This window comes from Lepidochelys kempii, chromosome 13 (assembly GCF_965140265.1).
Source record: "Lepidochelys kempii isolate rLepKem1 chromosome 13, rLepKem1.hap2, whole genome shotgun sequence".
In the NCBI taxonomy this organism is placed as follows: domain Eukaryota; kingdom Metazoa; phylum Chordata; order Testudines; family Cheloniidae; genus Lepidochelys; species Lepidochelys kempii.
In genome coordinates, this window is record NC_133268.1 from 37,773,413 (window position 1) to 37,790,600 (window position 17,188).

The 17,188-nt window shown below is 65.6% G+C and overlaps 3 protein-coding genes across 12 annotated transcripts in view; 2 read left to right on the forward strand and 1 right to left on the reverse strand.

Annotated features, from left to right (window-relative positions):
- TGM1 (transglutaminase 1) overlaps positions 1 to 6,589 on the forward strand; it is a 21,143-nt gene extending 14,554 nt beyond the window's left edge. The window contains exons 12-15 of the mRNA XM_073308617.1: positions 640 to 921; positions 2,370 to 2,530; positions 5,282 to 5,418; positions 5,910 to 6,589. Of these exons, the coding sequence (XP_073164718.1) occupies positions 640 to 921; positions 2,370 to 2,530; positions 5,282 to 5,418; positions 5,910 to 6,255 (926 nt within the window). The 3' untranslated portion in view covers positions 6,256 to 6,589. The remainder of the gene's footprint in view (positions 1 to 639; positions 922 to 2,369; positions 2,531 to 5,281; positions 5,419 to 5,909) is intronic.
- GMPR2 (guanosine monophosphate reductase 2) overlaps positions 1 to 16,911 on the reverse strand; it is a 23,279-nt gene extending 6,368 nt beyond the window's left edge. For 2 of the 7 annotated variants that reach the window (XM_073308628.1, XM_073308629.1), the window contains exons 1-9: positions 16,760 to 16,844; positions 15,712 to 15,962; positions 15,433 to 15,552; positions 14,667 to 14,750; positions 14,136 to 14,309; positions 13,404 to 13,485; positions 13,013 to 13,119; positions 12,665 to 12,707; positions 12,431 to 12,590 (exon numbers count right to left, since the gene is read on the reverse strand). In XM_073308628.1, coding sequence (XP_073164729.1) covers positions 12,431 to 12,590; positions 12,665 to 12,707; positions 13,013 to 13,119; positions 13,404 to 13,485; positions 14,136 to 14,309; positions 14,667 to 14,750; positions 15,433 to 15,552; positions 15,712 to 15,798 — 857 coding nt within the window. In that variant the 5' untranslated portion in view covers positions 15,799 to 15,962; positions 16,760 to 16,844. The other 5 variants (XM_073308626.1, XM_073308623.1, XM_073308624.1 and 2 more) reach the window with 5 other exon arrangements.
- Positions 6,796 to 11,377, forward strand: TINF2 (TERF1 interacting nuclear factor 2). Of its 4 annotated transcripts, XM_073308618.1 has the most exons (11): positions 6,802 to 6,972; positions 7,881 to 8,094; positions 8,175 to 8,276; positions 8,754 to 8,855; positions 9,403 to 9,513; positions 9,595 to 9,706; positions 9,932 to 10,046; positions 10,123 to 10,175; positions 10,500 to 10,561; positions 11,078 to 11,146; positions 11,226 to 11,377. In XM_073308618.1, exons 1-11 carry the CDS (start codon positions 6,944 to 6,946, stop codon positions 11,340 to 11,342), a joined length of 1,086 nt encoding a protein of 361 aa, XP_073164719.1. In that variant the 5' UTR covers positions 6,802 to 6,943; the 3' UTR covers positions 11,343 to 11,377. The 4 variants fall into 4 exon arrangements, with proteins under 4 accessions (XP_073164721.1, XP_073164723.1, XP_073164719.1 ...); XM_073308622.1 differs by lacking the exon at positions 8,175 to 8,276 and having other exon boundaries at positions 6,800 to 6,972; XM_073308619.1 differs by lacking the exon at positions 11,078 to 11,146 and having other exon boundaries at positions 6,803 to 6,972.
- Positions 16,912 to 17,188: the final 277 nt, after the last annotated feature.

The following is a 17,188-nucleotide window of genomic DNA, read 5'->3' on the forward strand; positions in this document are numbered from 1 at the left end:
GGTACACACTAACCTGACACAGATGTGTTGGCTAGCTTTGCACACGCAACCGTGTTTGCACACTCACTTTTCCACGTGTGTACGCTCACCTGTGCGCCCCAAACACGTTTCCACGCTCGCTTATTGGCCTTCCCACGCCCTCTTGTGCACTCACGTTTGTGTTTGAGCACTCACTTTTCTGTTTGCACCCATACGTTCATCTGCATGCTTGCTTGGTCACTGTTGCACACTTACTCATGCACACGCACATCTGTTCACATGCTCCGTTTTCTGCACTTGAACTCTCATTCTTCCACAGACGCATTTCCACACAGTCACACGCCCACACCTGTGCACTGATTTGCCATGTTAGCACACCCACAATCCTGGTCACGATCATTTCCCCTGCATTTGCACGCTCATTCGTGCACACCCACTTTTGTTCCTGAATTTACACACTTGCACTCGCCCATTTCTCTTTGCACACTCACCCATTTCTCTTTGCACACTCACCTTCTTATATGCCCTGGTGTTTGCACACCCATGCATGCTCAGGCACTGCTGTTTGCGCACAAGCGCCCACCCTTGCCCAAGGACACTGGTCCCGGCGGGGGAGGCCCAGCTCCCACCCTCGCTGACTCCTCGTGGCCCCCCCACCAGGCTCGGAAGCCGAGCGGCAAGCGGTGGAGACGGCGGCACGGCACGGCACCAAGGCGCACATCTACAAGAACAAGGAGTGGGGCGAGGACGTGTCGCTGAGCGTGGAGACCTCCGAGGCCATCATGGGCCAGGACGTGAGCATCCAGGTGGCCCTGAGCAACCGGGGCAGCAGCAGCCACAGCGTGGCCCTCAGCCTGCACCTGGCCCCCATGTTCTACACGGGCGTGACGGGGAGCACCTTCAAACAGGAGAGCCGGCAGGTGCAGATCCCGCCGGGAGGAGGTGAGCCCCGGCCCCCTGAACCTTGACCCCCTGCAGCCCTGATCCCCCACCAGCCCCAAGCCCCCACCCCCCTGAACCTTGACCCCCTGCAGCCCTGATCCCCCGACCCCCCACCAGCCCCAAGCCCCCACCCCCCTGAACCCCCACCCCCTGCAGCCCTGATCCCCTGACACCCAGAGCACCCGCGCAAACACCAACCCCCTGCAGCCCTGACCCCCTGGCCCCCACCCCCCTGAACCTCAATCCACCTGCAGCCCTGACCCCCAGCCCACCCCCCAAACAGCGATCCCCCTGCAGCCCTGAACCCCTGCCCCCTACAGCCCTGATCCCCTGACCCCCAGCCCACCTCCCCAAACCCCAACCCCCTGCAGCCCTGATCCCCTGGCCCCCTAGCTCACACCCCTGAACCCTAGCCCCCTGCAGCCCTGAACCCCCACCCCCTGCAGCCCTGAACCCCCGGCCCCCTAGCCCACACCCTGAACCTCGACCCCCTGCAGCCCTGATCTCCTGCAGCCCTGACACCCCGATCCCCAGCCCACCCCCCAGAGTCTCTGAACCCTGATCCCCCAGCCTGCAATCCATCCCCCTGAACCCCAACCATCTGCAACCCTGACCCCCAATCCATCCCCTGAACCCCAGCCCAAATCCTCCAGTTCTTGAAGCCACAAAACCACTCACCCACCTCCCAAATGCCTCGGAAGCCTGACCTCCTAGCCCCCAGGGAATCCCCCTGAATCCTGACTCCCTGCAACTCTGATCCCCTGGGCCCCGCACTCCCAACCCACCCCCAAATGCCTCTGAACCCCAATCCCCTGAAACCCTGGTCCACAATCCATTCCCCTGATGCCGGATCCCAAATCCCCCCAGCTCCTAAACCCCCAAAACCTCAATCCACACCCCTGAATCCCAATCTCCTGAGCCCCACGGTTCCCAACCTCTTATCTCCCCATCACGAACCCACAAATCCACCCTGTCTTCTAAGTCTCAGTCCACACCCCCACATCCCTGTGAACCCCAATCTCATCTCCTGCGCAGCCAAACCCTACTTAGCCCCCAAAGTCACCCTGAACCTCCAGCTTCTGAACTCCCCAATCCCCTGCACGCCGATGCCCAGCCCCCCAGAACCCCAAACTACGCCAAGGTGACCCAAAGCAACTTCAAACAGGACCGGCTCCTGCCTGGCAAAAATGGGTACCTCCAAACCCATCCCTCTAGGGCCCCCCAAACCTTCTCCCCCCAAGTCTCCCCAAACCCAACCCACCATTGCATATCCCCCCGAACCCTCAAACCCAGCCCCTGATCTCAGAAGCCCCACACACACCCCCGATCCCCTCCTGACCCATTGATCCTCTCAGCCCTGGCCCCTCCATGACCCTGGGTGCCCCAGCCCTTGGACAGCTGCCCCCTACCCCCACCGGGCTCTCTGACCCCCTCCTTGCCCCCTGCAGCCCAGTCCGTCCGCATGGTGGTGTCCTATGCCGAGTACCAGCCCCACCTCGTGGACCAGGCGGCCCTCATGCTCAGCGTCTCGGGGAAGGTGGCTCAGACCGGGCAGGTACTCGCCAAGCAGCACAGCTTCCGCCTGCGCACACCAGACCTGACGCTCACGGTAAGGGAGCCCGGACACCTGGGTTCTCTCACTTTGGGGGGGGGTCTGACGCTCACGGTAAGGGGCCCGGACGCCTGGGTTCTCTCACTTTGGGGGGGGGTCTGACGCTCATGGTAAGGGAGCCCGGACACCTGGGTTCTCTCACTTTGGGGGGGGGTCTGACGCTCACGGTAAGGGGGCCCGGACGCCTGGGTTCTCTCACTATGGGGGGGCCTGACGCTCACGGTAAGGGGCCCGGATGCCTGGGTTCTCTCACCATGGGGGGAGAGTCTGGCACTCACGGTAAGGGGGCCCGGACGCCTGGGTTCTCTCACTTTGGGGGGGGGGGGGTCTGACGCTCACGGTAAGGGGCCCGGACGCCTGGGTTCTCTCACTTTGGGGGGGGGTCTGACGCTCACGGTAAGGGGCCCGGATGCCTGGGTTCTCTATGGGGGGGCCTGACGCTCACGGTAAGGGGCCCGGATGCCTGGGTTCTCTCACTATGGGGGGAGAGTCTGACGCTAACGGTAAGGGGCCCGGACGCCTGGGTTCTCTCACTATGGCGGGGTCTGACGCTCACGGTAAGGGGCCCGGACGCCTGGGTTCTCTCACTATGGGGGGGCCTGACGCTCACGGTAAGGGGCCCGGATGCCTGGGTTCTCTCACTATGGGGGGGGGTCTGACGCTCACAGTAAGGGGCCCTGACGCCTGGGTTCTCTCACTATGGGGGGGGGTCTGACAGTCACGGTAAGGGGCCCGGACCCCTGGGTTCTCTCACTATGGGGGGAGAGTCTGGCGCTCACGGTAAGGGGGCCCGGACGCCTGGGTTCTCTCCCTATGGGGGGGCCTGACGCTCACGGTAAGGGGCCCGGATGCCTGGGTTCTCTCACTATGGGGGGGTCTGACGCTCACGGTAAGGGGCCCGGATGCCTGGGTTCTCTCACCATGGGGGGAGAGTCTGGCACTCACGGTAAGGGGGCCCGGACGCCTGGGTTCTCTCACTTTGGGGGGGGGGTCTGACGCTCACGGTAAGGGGCCCGGACGCCTGGGTTCTCTCACTTTGGGGGGGGGTCTGACGCTCACGGTAAGGGGCCCGGACGCCTGGGTTCTCTATGGGGGGGCCTGACGCTCACGGTAAGGGGCCCGGACGCCTGGGTTCTCTCACTATGGGGGGGGGGGGTCTGACGCTCACAGTAAGGGGCCCGGATGCCTGGGTTCTCTCACTATGGGGGGAGAGTCTGACGCTAACGGTAAGGGGCCCGGACGCCTGGGTTCTCTCACTATGGCGGGGTCTGACGCTCACGGTAAGGGGCCCAGACACCTGGGTTCTCTCACTATGGGGGGGCCTGACGCTCACGGTAAGGGGCCCGGATGCCTGGGTTCTCTCACTATGGGGGGGGGTCTGACGCTCACAGTAAGGGGCCCTGACGCCTGGGTTCTCTCACTATGGGGGGGGTCTGACAGTCACGGTAAGGGGCCCGGACCCCTGGGTTCTCTCACTATGGGGGGAGAGTCTGGCGCTCACGGTAAGGGGGCCCGGACGCCTGGGTTCTCTCCCTATGGGGGGGCCTGACGCTCACGGTAAGGGGCCCGGATGCCTGGGTTCTCTCCCTATGGGGGGGTCTGACGCTCACGGTAAGGGGCCCGGACGCCTGGGTTCTCTCACTATGGGGGGGCCTGACGCTCACGGTAAGGGGCCCGGATGCCTGGGTTCTCTCACTATGGGGGGGGGTCTGACGCTCACAGTAAGGGGCCCTGACGCCTGGGTTCTCTCACTATGGGGGGGGGCTGACAGTCACGGTAAGGGGCCCGGACCCCTGGGTTCTCTCACTATGGGGGGAGAGTCTGACGCTCACAGTAAAGGGGCTCTGACACCTGGGTTCTCTCACTATGGGGGGGGGCCCTGACACCTGGGTTCTCTCACTATGGGGGGGGGGGGGCTGACGCTCACGGTAAGGGGGCCCGGACGCCTGGGTTCTCTCACTATGGGGGGAGAGTCTGGCGCTCACGGTAAGGGGGCCCGGACGCCTGGGTTCTCTCCCTATGGGGGGGCCTGACGCTCACGGTAAGGGGCCCGGATGCCTGGGTTCTCTCACTATGGCCGGGTCTGACGCTAACGGTAAGGGGGCCGGACACCTGGGTTCTCTCACTATGGCGGGGTCTGGCGCTCACGGTAAGGGGGCCCGGATGCCTGGGTTCTCTCACTATGGGGGGGTCTGGCGCTCACGGTAAGGGGGCCCGGACGCCTGGGTTCTCTCACTATGGGGGGGGGGTCTGGCGCTCACGGTAAGGGGGCCCGGACGCCTGGGTTCTCTCACTATGGGGGGGGTCTGGCGCTCACGGTAAGGGGGCCCGGACGCCTGGGTTCTCTCACTATGGGGGGGTGTCTGACGCTCACGATAAGGGGCCTGGATGCCTGGGTTCTCTCACTATGGGGGGAGAGTCTGGCGCTCACGGTAAGGGGGCCCTGACACCTGGGTTCTCTGACTGCCGGGGGGGCCCAGACACCAGTGTCCTTTGACTATGGGGGGAAACCTGACACTTGAGTTCTCTGAGTGCTGGGGACAGCCCGGACACCTGGGTTCTTGCACTGTGGGGGGCAGGGGGAACCTGAGGCTCACAGTAAAGGGGGGTCCAGGTGCCTGGATTCTCTCACTGCAAGGGCAGGTGAATCGACAGGACCAAGACACCTGGGATTGCTTGGGGGTGGGGGGCTGTGTGGGGGAGGACGAAGCTGGCCCGGACACCTGGGTTCTCACCTCTCTCTCTCAGGTGCTGGGCCCAGCTGTGGTGGGCAAGGAGACCCAGGTGCAAGTCCTCTTCAAGAACCCACTGCCCCAGACGCTGACGGGTGCTGTCTTCCACATGGAGGGGTCGGGGGTGTCCAGCCCCAAGGCCACAACCTTAGGGTGAGTGATCCCCCCACCCTCCTCCGCTCCCACTCCTCTCTCAGAGCCAGGGATGGAACCCAGGAGTCCTGGCTCCTAGGCCCACACCTCTAACCACTAGACCCCACTATCCTCCCTGAACAGGGGAGAGAACCCAGGAGTCCTTACTCCCAGTCTCCCCACCCCCTGCCACTCTAATCACTAGACCCCCCCCCTTCCCTGAGCTTGGGATGGAACCCAGGAATCCTGGCACCTGGCCCCCCTGTTCTAACCACTAGACCCCATTCTCCTTCCTGAGCTGGGGAGAGAACCCAGGAGTCCTGGCTCCCAGTCTCCCCACCCCCTGCCACTCTAATCACTAGACCCCCTCCCCTCCCCTCCCCTAGCCAGGGATGGAACCCAGGAGTCCTAGCACCCAACCCACTTCCCCTTGCTCTAACCGCTGGACCCCCTTCCACTCCCAGGGCTGGGACGGAACTCGGGCGCCCTGACCCCTTCTCCTCTCCCCACAGGACCATCGGTGGGCACCAGACGATCTCCTTCCGCCAGACATTCGTGCCGCTCCGGGCCGGGCGGCGCCAGCTGGTGGCCAGCCTGGACAGCCCCCAGCTCTCCCAGGTCCACGGGGTGGTGACCGTGGATGTAGCCCCGGCCGCAGGGGGCCAGCCGGCCCCCGCCCGCAGCTCCCCGGCACGGGGCTCCCCCGCCCGCAGCTCCCCGGCCAGGGGCTCCCCCGCCCGCAGCTCCCCGGCCAGGGGCTCCCCGGCCAGGGGCTCCCCCGCCCGGGGCTCCCCCTCGCGCCAGCCAGACCCCCGGAACTCCCCCGCCCGTCACCGAGACCCCGGCCGGGCCGGCTGAGCCCCACAGGGACACAGGGACGCTCTGTGCCGCGGGCGGGAGCGGGGCGTCTGCCCACCCCACCCCCGACCCCTCCAGCGGCGTTGAAATGCGGCTCCACCCCCCCCCTCGCCGCCCCGTCTGCACCCAGCCAGCCCCCGCTGAAGTCCCCACGCTGCCGGCCTGCCCGCCGCGGACCCATCGCCCCTGCTTCCCGCCCGCCGCACAGCGAGGGAGCAGCTCTCCCCGGGCCGCCCCCCGGCGGAGGCGGAGGCGGATCGGGCCGGGGCCGGGGCCGGGGCCGGGGCGCTCCCGAGCCGGGGGGACCCGGCGTTGTTTGCAATAAAGCGTTTGCCCCAGACTCCCGCCTCCGACGTTTTCTCCGCCCGCGGGGGCCGCCGGGGGCAGGATCCGGCCGCGGCCAGCAGCGGTTCGGCGCCGCGGGGCGCAGGGACCTGGGGGGGAGGGGGCGCGGGGCGGGCCCAGCCCAAGGGGGCGGAGCCACCCGCGATGGGGGCGGGGGCACGAGGAAGGGGCGGGGCCTCCCATAAGGGGCGGGGCTGCGGCTGGAGTCAGGTTAATTCGGCCGCCTCCGGCCCCGACTCGCGCAACCCGACCCGGAAGTGACGTGGGGAGACTGGCCCGACGGCGGGCGGTGCGAGCGGCGCGGGCCAGGAAGAGCCGCCAGCGGCCCGGGCCGGGGCCAGCCATGGCCGGAAGTGACGTGGGAGAAAACGGGTGAGCGGCGGTGGGGGTAAGAGGGTCCGGGGACGGGGACACGAGGGGCGGGGCCGGCGCTATTGGGGTTGGCAGTTGGGCGGGGCAAGAGAGGGGGCGAGGCACGGGCAGGGAGGGGCTAGAGAGAGGCGGGGTAGAGAAGGGGCGGGGCAATAGAGATAGAGGTGAGGAGGGGGTGGGGCTAGAGAGGGGGCGGGGCAGTGGTGCTGGAGGTGGGGCGGGGGAGGGGCTAGAGAGGGGCGGGGTAGAGAAGGGGTGGGGCAATGGAGATGGAGGGGGCGGGGCGAGAGAGGGGGCAGGGCAGTGGGGCTGGAGATGGGGCGGGGGAGGGGCTAGAGAGAGACGCTGTAGAGGAGGGGTGGGGCAATAGGGATGGAGGTGGGGCGAGGGAGGAGCTAGAGTGGGGGCAGGGTGGGGCTAGGTGCCTGGAGGTGGGGAGGGGGTGGGGCTAGAGAGAGGCGGGGTAGAGAAGGGGCGGGGCAATAGGGATGGAGGTGGGGCGGGGGAGGGGCTAGAGAGACACTGCAGAGGAGGGGCGGGGCAATAGGGATGGAGGTGGGACGGGGGAGGGGCTAGAGAGACGCTGCAGAGGAGGGGCGGGGCAATAGGGATGGAGGGGGCGGGGCGGGGCGAGAGAGGGGGCGGGGCAGTGGGGCTGGAGGTGGGGTGGGGGAGGGGCTAGAGAGGGGCGGGGTAGAGAAGGGGTGGGGCAATGGAGATGGAGGGGGCGGGGGCGGAGCGAGAGAGGGGGCGGGGCAGTGGGGCTGGAGGTGGGGCAGGGGAGGGGCTAGAGAGAGACGCTGCAGAGGAGGGGCAGGGCAATAGGGATGGAGGTGGGGCGGGGAGGGGCCTGGAGGTGCGGTGCAGGAGACAGTCTGACCCCCCCCTTTCGGTCTCTCTCCCCCCAGGTGCGTGGCGGGGGGCAGCGCGCCGGCCCCCCCCCACCAGGACCCCTGCGCCCCCCTGCGGCTGGCCGCGGCGGCCGCCTGGCAAGTGGTGCGGGCGCGGCAGGTGCGCGACTTTCCGCGGGTGCTGGGGCTGCTGGAGGCCGTGGGGCGGGCGGCCCCCGACATCGTCTGCTTCCGCCACTACGCCCGGCTGCGCCTGGGCCTGCAGGCTGCGGTAAGGGGGGGCAGCTGTCCCCGCCCCCCGCCTCCCCCCCAGCTCCGGCCGCTAGCCCAGTGTGCTCTGCTCCCCCGCAGGTGATCATGGGGATGCTGCAGGAGGAGCAGCCGGACGGGAAGATCTACCAGGCCGTGGACACCTACTTCCCTGAGGGCGAGCACCAGCGCCACCCGCTGGCCGTGAGTGCCGCCCTGCAGCAGGGGACGGCTCCCTGGGCACCACGGGGCACTAGGGGGCGCTGTGCTGCAGGGGGCGGGGCCCAGGGATCAGCAGGGGGCGCTCTTCCCTGGCCGTCAGACCTGGCCCCAGCATGGCGCTAGGGGGCGCTGTGCTGCGGGGAGGGGGGGGGCTCAGTGGGGCGCTCTCCCCCCACGCTCAGTGCTGGCACTAGGGGGCGTTGTGCTGCGGGGAGGGGGGGCTCAGTGGGGCGCTCTCCCCCCACGCTCAGTGCTGGCGCTAGGGGGCGCTGTGCTGCGGGGAGGGAGCGCTCTCCCCTGGCAATTAGAGCTGCCCCTGTGTGGCAGTAGGGGGCGCTGTGGGTGGGGTGGCTGGTTCCCCTGCCGTGTTGCTGCTGGGCGCCACGCTGCACCCTACAGGTGGCTGCATTTCAGCAGCTGCTTGGACCCAGGGCCTCACATCTGCTGCCCCCCGCCCAGACCCCCCGGGACCTACGCCTGGTGGGAGAAGCCCAGGAGACCTTCCGGGAGCTGGTGCTGGGGCTGCTGAGCGACCGGCAGCGTCGGGAGACCTACCTGGAGGTGAGCTGGGATGGGGCGTGGCCTGCAGGGGCTCTGGAGGATAAAGGGGGTGAGGAATTGGGGTGCTGCAAGGTGGGTGTGTTGGGGGCGCTGGTGGGCTGTGCTGGGGAGCGCAGAGGGTTGGAGACAGGGGGGGCTATTCTGGAATGCAGGAGGTTGGGGGGAACAGGGAGTTGAGGGGCTGCACCAGCGGTGTAGCAGCTTGGGGGGGCTGTGCCAGAGGATGTGGGCGCAGGGAGCTGGGGGGCTGTGTCAGGGGGTTGGGGGCACACAGCTGGGGGGCTGTGCTAGGGAGCACATGAGGTTAGGGAGCACACAGGGGGCTGTGCCAGGGGGGCACAGGAGGCTGGGAGCACAAGGAGCTGTGTGAGGGGGTTGGAGGGCTCAGAGAGTTGGGGGTCTATGCCGGGGGCACACAGGGTTGGGGGGACCCAAAGGGGCGGGGCTGTGCTGCATGCCACATGGGGGGCACAGAGAGCTGGGGGGCTGTGCCCAGGGCACATGGTGTTGGGGGGTCCGCACGCTGACATCTGTGCTCTCGCGGCAGGAACAGCTGGAGGCCGAATACGGGGAGCCCTTCCTGGGGGGGCTGGAGGGGCTGCTCTACGAGTATCTGGTGCGCCTGGAGAGCTCCCTGTCCCCACCCCAGCTCCAGCAGGTATGAGGAGGGAATGGGGGGGAGCGGGAAGGAAGCGGGGGTCCGTTCTGGATCCCACACTCTAATCCCCCCTCCCCTCAGCTGCAGGAGGTTGCCTGGAGCGAGTGCCCCCTGGCTGGGTCCCCCCAGCGCCCCCCCCAGCTCGGCGTCCTGGCCCAGTACCTCACCGACATGGGCCACCACCAGCCCACGGGTAGGCGGGGCTTTGGAGGGGGCACGCGGGTGGATGGGAGTGCCTGGGGGTGGGGCAGGTGGCTGGGTGGGAGTGTTTAGGGGGCGGGGCGCGTGGGTGGGAGCACTTAGGGGTGTGGCATGTGGCTGGGTGGGAGCGCCTGGGGATGGGGCAGGACTCATGGTGCAAGACATGGGGGGGCAGAACTCATCCCAGGCTCCACCCACTTCCCTTCTCCCCCCCCAGGCGTGGTGACCAGCACACCCTCCCTGCCCCAGCCGGGGGCGGAGCAGCCACTGCCCAGGACGCCTGGGTCCCACCAGAGGCAGAGCCAAGAGGGGGCGGCGCCCACGCAGGAAGAGTGAGTCTGTCTCCTCCCCGCTCCCTGTCCCCTCTCACCTTCCGCCCTGCTCACCCCCACCCCTCTCTCCCCCCAGGCTGCCCCCCGACCTTGGCCTGCACTGCCAGCCGCCCGGAGAGCAGGACCTGGGTAGGTATCGGCCGCTCGGAAAGGGGGGAACCCAGGCGGCCGGGTGGGGTCCCCCAACGCAGGGACCAGGACAGGGAGGAACCCCGGGTTGTCATTCCCTGGCCTTTTCCCCCCGCCCCCACAGGAGCAGGGGCCAGTGGTGAACCCAGGAGTCCGTGTGTATGTCCCCACCCCCATGCCAGGAGGAACCAGGAGCCTGGGTGTGTCGTGGTGAACCCTGGGGGGGGTGCACATGTGTCCCCATTCCCACGCACCCCTGCGAGACCGAGGATGGGTTGAACCCAGGCGTCCGGGGCCCCATGTGTAACCCCCTGCTCCCTCCAGACACAAGCAGGGACATCGTGTGGGAGTCGGAAGAGGAGGAGAGCTGCTGCCCCCGCAGGAAGGTGAGCGGGGGGGTGGGGGGGCACGAGACACTGCCAGGGCTCAGGCTAGTGCAGAGCGGCTTGGGGGTCTGGGGGCTCAAGGGGGGCAGTTGGAGCTTGGGGGTGGTCAGGGGGCTCTCAGGGGGCTTCAGTGGTCACTCAGGGGGGTTCAGGGGTCGTGGGGTGCCTGGCTCTCAGGGGGCCAGGCTCTCACACTGGGGTTCAGGGGTCACTCGGGGGGGCCAGGGTCTCAGGGGGCTTCAATGGTCACTCAGGGGGGTTCAGGGGTCATGTGGGGTGTCTGGCTTTCAGGGGGCTTCTGGAGTCACTCAGGGGCCCAGGCTCTCACACTGGGGTTCAGGGGTAACTTGAGGGCGCAGGCTCTCAGGCTGAGGTTCAGGGGTTAGGCGGAGGGCCTGGCTCTCAGGCTGGGGTTCAGGGGTTCCTTGGGGGGCCTGGCTCTCAGGCTGGGGTTCAGGGGTTCCTTGGGGGGCCTGCTCAGACTCCATCACTCACACACGCCCCCGTCACCCCCAGGCCAGCTACCAGCGCACGCGGCACAACACCCTGATCCCCACTTTCTCCGACCACCTGGACCCCCAGCAGGTGAGTGACCCTCCGTGTGCCCTGGGGACGAGGGGCGCTCCTGTGCCCCCCCTCACCCACTCTCCCTCTCTCTCTGCAGGTGCCCTGGGTGCTGCGCTCCCGGGACCCTCCCCCCTCTAGGGGGGGCAGCTCCCCCACCCCACGGCACAGATGCGTCAGCCTCCGGAGGGTGCCCCACAAAGCCTCTTATTGGTGACACCAAATAAATATGGCACATGATTCAGCCCGGTCCCCCGCCTCGGTCTCCTTCATTTGGGGGGTGCCCCATAGCCCACCTCTGGTGGAGCAGGGGGAGATGACCTTTGGGGGGATGGGTCCCCAGGAGGAGACGGGGAGGGAATTAGGGGGTCCCTTCTGCCCCCCTTAACGTCGGGCTGCTCCGGGGAATAGAACGATCGGGGAAAATTTGAAGAGCCCTGGGCTCTGTCCCCTCCATCCTGGGGGGGCAGGGCTGAGCACTGCTGCTCCCATGCTTTCAGGAGGGAAATATTGGGGTGCCCAGGGCAGGGGCTTCCTCGTGGCTGGGCCTCAGCCCCTCAAAGAGGGGGATTAATAGGCAAAACTCCTTGGGGTGGGGCCTGACCCTCGAAGTTGGGGTTCATTATGGGGCCCTGATCCCCTGGAGCTGGGGTGTGCTGGGGGCCCCTAATCCCCTGCCCCGAATAGGGGGGGCCCCTGAGGGGTGACGCGGATGAAGGTGGTTCGGCGGCTCAGCTCCTTCAGCTTCGCGGCGCCCACATAGGTGCAGGTGGAGCGGAGCCCGCCCAGCATGTCCCGCAGCGTGAGCCCCACGGCGCCCCGGAACGGCACCTCCACCGCCCGGCCCTCCGACGCCCTGCGGGGGAGAGTGTGAGAGCCCCACGGCGCCCCTCAGGAGGAGAGCATGAGAGCCCCCAGGCACCCCCCAGGAGAGAGCCTGGCCTGCCCCACAGCACCCCGGAACGGCACCTCCACCGCCTGGCCCTCCGACGCCCTGCGGGGGAGAGTGTGAGAGCCCCACGGCGCCCCTCAGGAGGAGAGCATGAGGGCCCCCAGGCGCCCCCCGGGAGAGAGCCCAGCCTGCCCCACAGCGCCCTCCAACGTCCTGCGGGGGAGAGTGAGAGAGCCCCATGGCGCCCCTCAGGAGGAGAGCCCATCCCCAAAGCACTTCCCGGGAAGAGCCCAGCCTGTCCCTCCTGCCACTCCTGCCAGGGGGACAGTACCCCCTGGGGCAATCCCTGCCCGCCCCACACAGGCCCTGCCCCACTCTCACAGCGCCCCCTGCAGAGCGAGCCTGGTCCATACCTGTACTCTGCCACTCCCCCAGCATATTTCTTCATGGCCACGTCGGAGCTCATCCCATAGAAGAGTTTGTATTTCTTGCCCCCCCTCTCGATCAGCTCCCCCCCTGACTCCGTGTGTCCTGCCAGCATCCCCCCTAGCATGACAAAGTCTGCGCCGGCACCTGCAACCACAAGAGGGGGGCTAGTGAGGAAACAGGACCCCCAGCTCGCTCAACCCGAGGTGGGCTGCACTTACCAAACGCCTTAGCCACATCCCCCGGGCAACTGCAGCCCCCATCCTAGGGGAGAGAGACAGAGAGAGCAATCAGGAGGGGAAACTGAGGCACTCCCCTGCTCAGGCCAGCCATGGAACCCAGGAGACCTGGCTCCCAGCCTCCCTGCTCTAACCACTGGACCCCGCTCCCCTCCCAGAGTCGGATAGAACCCAGGAGTCCTGGCTCCCAGTCCCCTGCTCTAACCACTGGTCCCCGCCTCCCCTCACCGGATAGAACCCAGGAGCCCTGGCTCCCAGTCCCCTGCTCTAACCACTGGCCCCCCTCCCCTCCCCTCGCTGGATAGAACCCAGCCATCTGGTGCTGCTCACCGAGATGATGTGCCCGTTGAGGCCATGGGCTGCATCGGCACATTCCAGAACAGCGCTCAGCTGGGGGTACCCCACCCCTGTCTTCTTCCGAGTGGTACAGACCGAACCTTGACACAGCAGGGATGGGCATCAGTGCCCACCAGTGGGCGAGAGCACCCCATAATGGGTGATCCCCCATCCTGCTGAGATGGTCCGGTTCCCTCCATCCCCTGGAGTGTGTGTATCCCCCTCACCCTGCTGAGATGGTCCAACCCCCTGCAGGGGGTGTATCCCCCCACACTCCCCATCATGCTGAGATGGTCCAGCCCTCCCACCCCCCTGGGTGTGTATCCCCCCATCATGCTGAGATGGTCCAGCCCCCCACGTTTTAGCCCCGCCCCGGTCCAGTCACCTGGTCCGATGCCCACTTTGATGATGTCGGCGCCAGAGAGGATCAGCTCCTCCACCATCTCCCCTGTCACTACGTTCCCGGCCTGCAGGGAGAGCAGGGAGCCCTCAAGTCCCCACATGCCCTGGGGTGGGGGGCAGTGGAATGTACCATCATGGTGGGGAGGGCTGTACATACCAGGGGTGGGGTTCATACCATGATGTGATTGACAGGGGAGTATGTACCATAGTGGTGGTGGTGGTCGGGGGGGCGGGGGCAATGGTGTGATTGACAAGGGGTACATACCATGAGGGTGGTACCAGCTGGGGGCAGTATGTACCACCATGTTGTGACTGGAAGGGATGGGGCGGTACGTACCACAATGATGCAATTGGTGGGGGAGAGGGCAGTACGTACAATGATGGTGGTAAGCAGGCTGGGCTGGTACGTACTATCACTGTATGACTGATGGGGGTGGGGCGGTACATACCATGATTGTATGGGTGGCAGGGGAGAAGGTGGTACATACCATGATAGTGGTACTGGCAAGGGTGGGGCAGTACGTACCATGATGGTGGTACTGACGGGGGTGGGGCAGTACATACCATGATTATATGACTGGTGGGGGTGGGGTGGTACGTTCCATGATTGTATGACTGACGGGTGGGAGAGGCACGTACCAGGATGGTGGTACTGGTGGGGGTGGGGCAGTACCAACCATGATTGTGTGACTGACGGGGGTGAGGCGGTGCGTACCATGATGGTGTGGTCGGGGAAGCGTTTGCGCACGTCCCGCAGGAACTGGACAAAGTGCTCCGAGTAGCCGTTGGCCACGTCCAGGCAGATGTAGCGCACCTGGGGTAGGGCCTCCAGGATCTTCTCCAGCTGCTCCAAGTCTGAGGGGCTGGTGCCTGAACTAGCCGCCACGTGCTGGAGAGAGACACTGATGTGAGGACACTCCGAGACAGAGACCTCCAGGGGTAAGATCTGGGGAGGAGGGAGTTGGGATGGCTTCCTGGGGCAATACGGGGAGAGTGGGGTGATCTGTGGGGGAAGGGGACTCCCTGGCAGTGGGGTACTGGGATTGTTTTCTGGGGAGAGAACATCCCCCCGAGGCAATAAGGAGGGAGTGGGGAGGGGATGGGATGGCTCCCCATAGGGTAGGAGACGGCCCTGGGGCAGTTGGGGGAAAGCGGGGGCTAGGATGGCTCCCAGGACAGCATCAGGGTTGATTCCCCTGGAGGTAGTTGGGGGGGTGGGGCCAACACCCCCCCACACCCCATGCACCTGCAGGCAATCGGGCTCTCGGGCAGCAAACTCCTTCCACTCCTCCAGCTTGTAGTGCTTGTGGATGGCAGTAAAGAGTGAGAACTGGGGAGAGAGGAGGATATAGGGGTGTGACACTGAGCAGAGGGACACCCTCACCCCGACATCCCATCATAATGGAATAATCCACCAAGAGAAAAGATCCCCCCCACACCCAAATGGAATTGCCAACCAGGAACAGAGATATCCTTCCACCCCATGTAATGGAACAACCCACCAAGAAGATATAATGGAACAGAGAAAAGAAAATTCTTCCCCTTGCTATAATGGAACAGCCCACCAGCAGGTGAGAATATTCCCCCCCTACTATAATGGAACAGCCCAAAATCATAGTCATGAACTCCCCTTCGTATAGTGGAAGATTCCAGGGGACACCCTGATTGTTGATTGGCTGTGCACTTAATCAGGTGGTTTACAGTACTGCTTCAGCCTTGAGGGGGTGAGGGAGGGATCCCTAATGCTGATTGGCTGGGAAGTCAATCACATGGCTTATAATGCTGCTACAGTCCTGCAGGGAGGAGAGGGGATCCCTGATGCTGAATGGCTGCGGCAGTTAATCACATGGTGTATGACTTGCCCCAGGGTTGGTTGTGTGGGGGAGATCCCCAGTGCTGATTGGCTGGGAAGAAGAACACATGGGGGTGTGTGGATCCTCTTTGCTGATTAGCTGGGGAATCAGTGATGCTGCTGCTACAGGAGATGGCTGGGGGATCCCTGGGTCAGGTACCTTGCAAAGGGCTTTGGCCATCTCGAAGGTGCCCACAGTGTCCATGTTGGCGGCGATGATGGGGATCCCACTATACTTCTGGTGCGAATTGCGGAAGGTGAACAATCGGAGGAGATCCACCTATGCCAGAGAGGGAGAGAGGCACTAGCAGGGCACCCAGAGGAAGAACCCTAAGGGTGTACCATATCTGCCCCCAGCCACTCAGGGATAGGCTGTGGGTCTCCCCCCAGGAAGGCCTGGGGACTCCTAGCAGAGCGAGAGCCGGGCTGGGGCACTCACCTCGCTCCGGGATTTCAGGGTGCTGCGCTTGGGTCTCAGCAAGACGTCCTTGAAGTCCAGTTTGATGTTGTTATCGATGTGCGGCATGGTCGGGGAGGCAGAGTCTGTGGCTCAGGACAGGCTGGGGAGACTCCTCCACAATCCCAGAGGCCCCAGGGGACCCCACTCCAGCCCTGGCACCCTACCCTAAGTGCCTTACTGGGGCGTGAGGCTCAGCAACCAGGCGTCCATCATGAATCCAGTGCGGCACTCTGAAGCAGAAAGGCAGAAGGGTGACTGGCTAACGATAAGACAACAAACCCCCAGATCTGATGGCCTCACCTGAGGCGACTCCCCGTGGGTCTCATGCGTGGTGGGTTCTGGCTCAATGTGCTGGAGGGCAAGTTGCCAGAGATCCCAGAGTGAGGTCAAGTCTAACAGTCCCAATTCTGGGTCCTTATCCCCACCACAACCTCTGACCCCGGCATGACTTCCGACACCACTGCTAACGACAGTTCTGCCTCGACAGCCGACCCCCACTGGATCTCTGGCCCCACGGTGACCCCCATCTAGTTCACGACTTCTGTCCCCTTCATAATCTCAGCCCCCACGGAAACCCCTGACCAGGCTGTAACCTCCATGTTGTGGCCTTCCGCCTGTGACCTCTGACCCCTTTGGAACGCTGATTCAGATACCGCCATGACCTCTGACCCCATCACAGCCTCCTTCCTGCAGTGCAAACTGTGTCTCCCTGGTAACCGCTGACCCCAAGGCTGCCTCTGTGACCTCTGACCCCCTCACCAGTGTCTCAACCTGGCCCAGCCCATCTCGCCATTGGGGGCTGAGCCTGGGCGCTGACCCCAACACCACCCCCGCCAGGCCACCCCTTAAAGGGCCAGCATGACCAACGCCAACCCTGTGTCAACACCCCTGTCCGCCACCCCACTCTGCGGCAGGCCTGGAACCCAGACTGGCAACGCGGAGTTAATTTTGTGGGGGGCCCATAGGTGGGCCGGTGCGGGCCCCACTTCCGGTGCGCCCCTCCCCCTCCACTTCCGGTGGTGGCTACCAGCGCCCCGGAACGATCGACCGCTCCGCAGCCAACGGTTCCTCCAGCGCCCCGCCCCTTGCCCAGGCCGCTGCCGCGCGCGGTGCCTTACGGGAGGGGCGTGGGCGGCCGGCGGGACTACATCTCCCGTGAGGCTGGGCAGCCATTTTGTGTGCGCGGCGCCTCATGGGAAATGCAGTCCGGTCCCTTGCCATTCTGAAAGACTAGTGGGTGTGAGCAGACTACAACTCCCATCATGCACCGCGAAGGCGGGGAGTGTTTTATTTATCATGCGCCTTTGCACCTCCCGCGCTCTTAGTCCCGCCGAGCCGCTTTGCCCCATGGGAAATGTAGTCCGGTCCCTGGTCGAGCTCAAGGGGTAACAGCTGTGCGAGGACTACAATTCCCATCATGCACTGGGCTCAGGGATCGCCCCTAGTCCCGCCCCCA

What these genes read in the sequence shown, in the direction of transcription:
- TINF2 (XM_073308618.1), top strand. Translation starts at nt 6,944, where the DNA reads ATGGCCGGAAGTGACGTGGGAGAAAACGG. An exon ending in ACCAGCGCCACCCGCTGGCC is followed by an intron (nt 8,277 to 8,753) that starts GTGAGTGCCGCC and finishes CCCCCCGCCCAG; the next exon opens with ACCCCCCGGGACCTACGCCT. An exon ending in GGGCCACCACCAGCCCACGG is followed by an intron (nt 9,707 to 9,931) that starts GTAGGCGGGGCT and finishes CTCCCCCCCCAG; the next exon opens with GCGTGGTGACCAGCACACCC.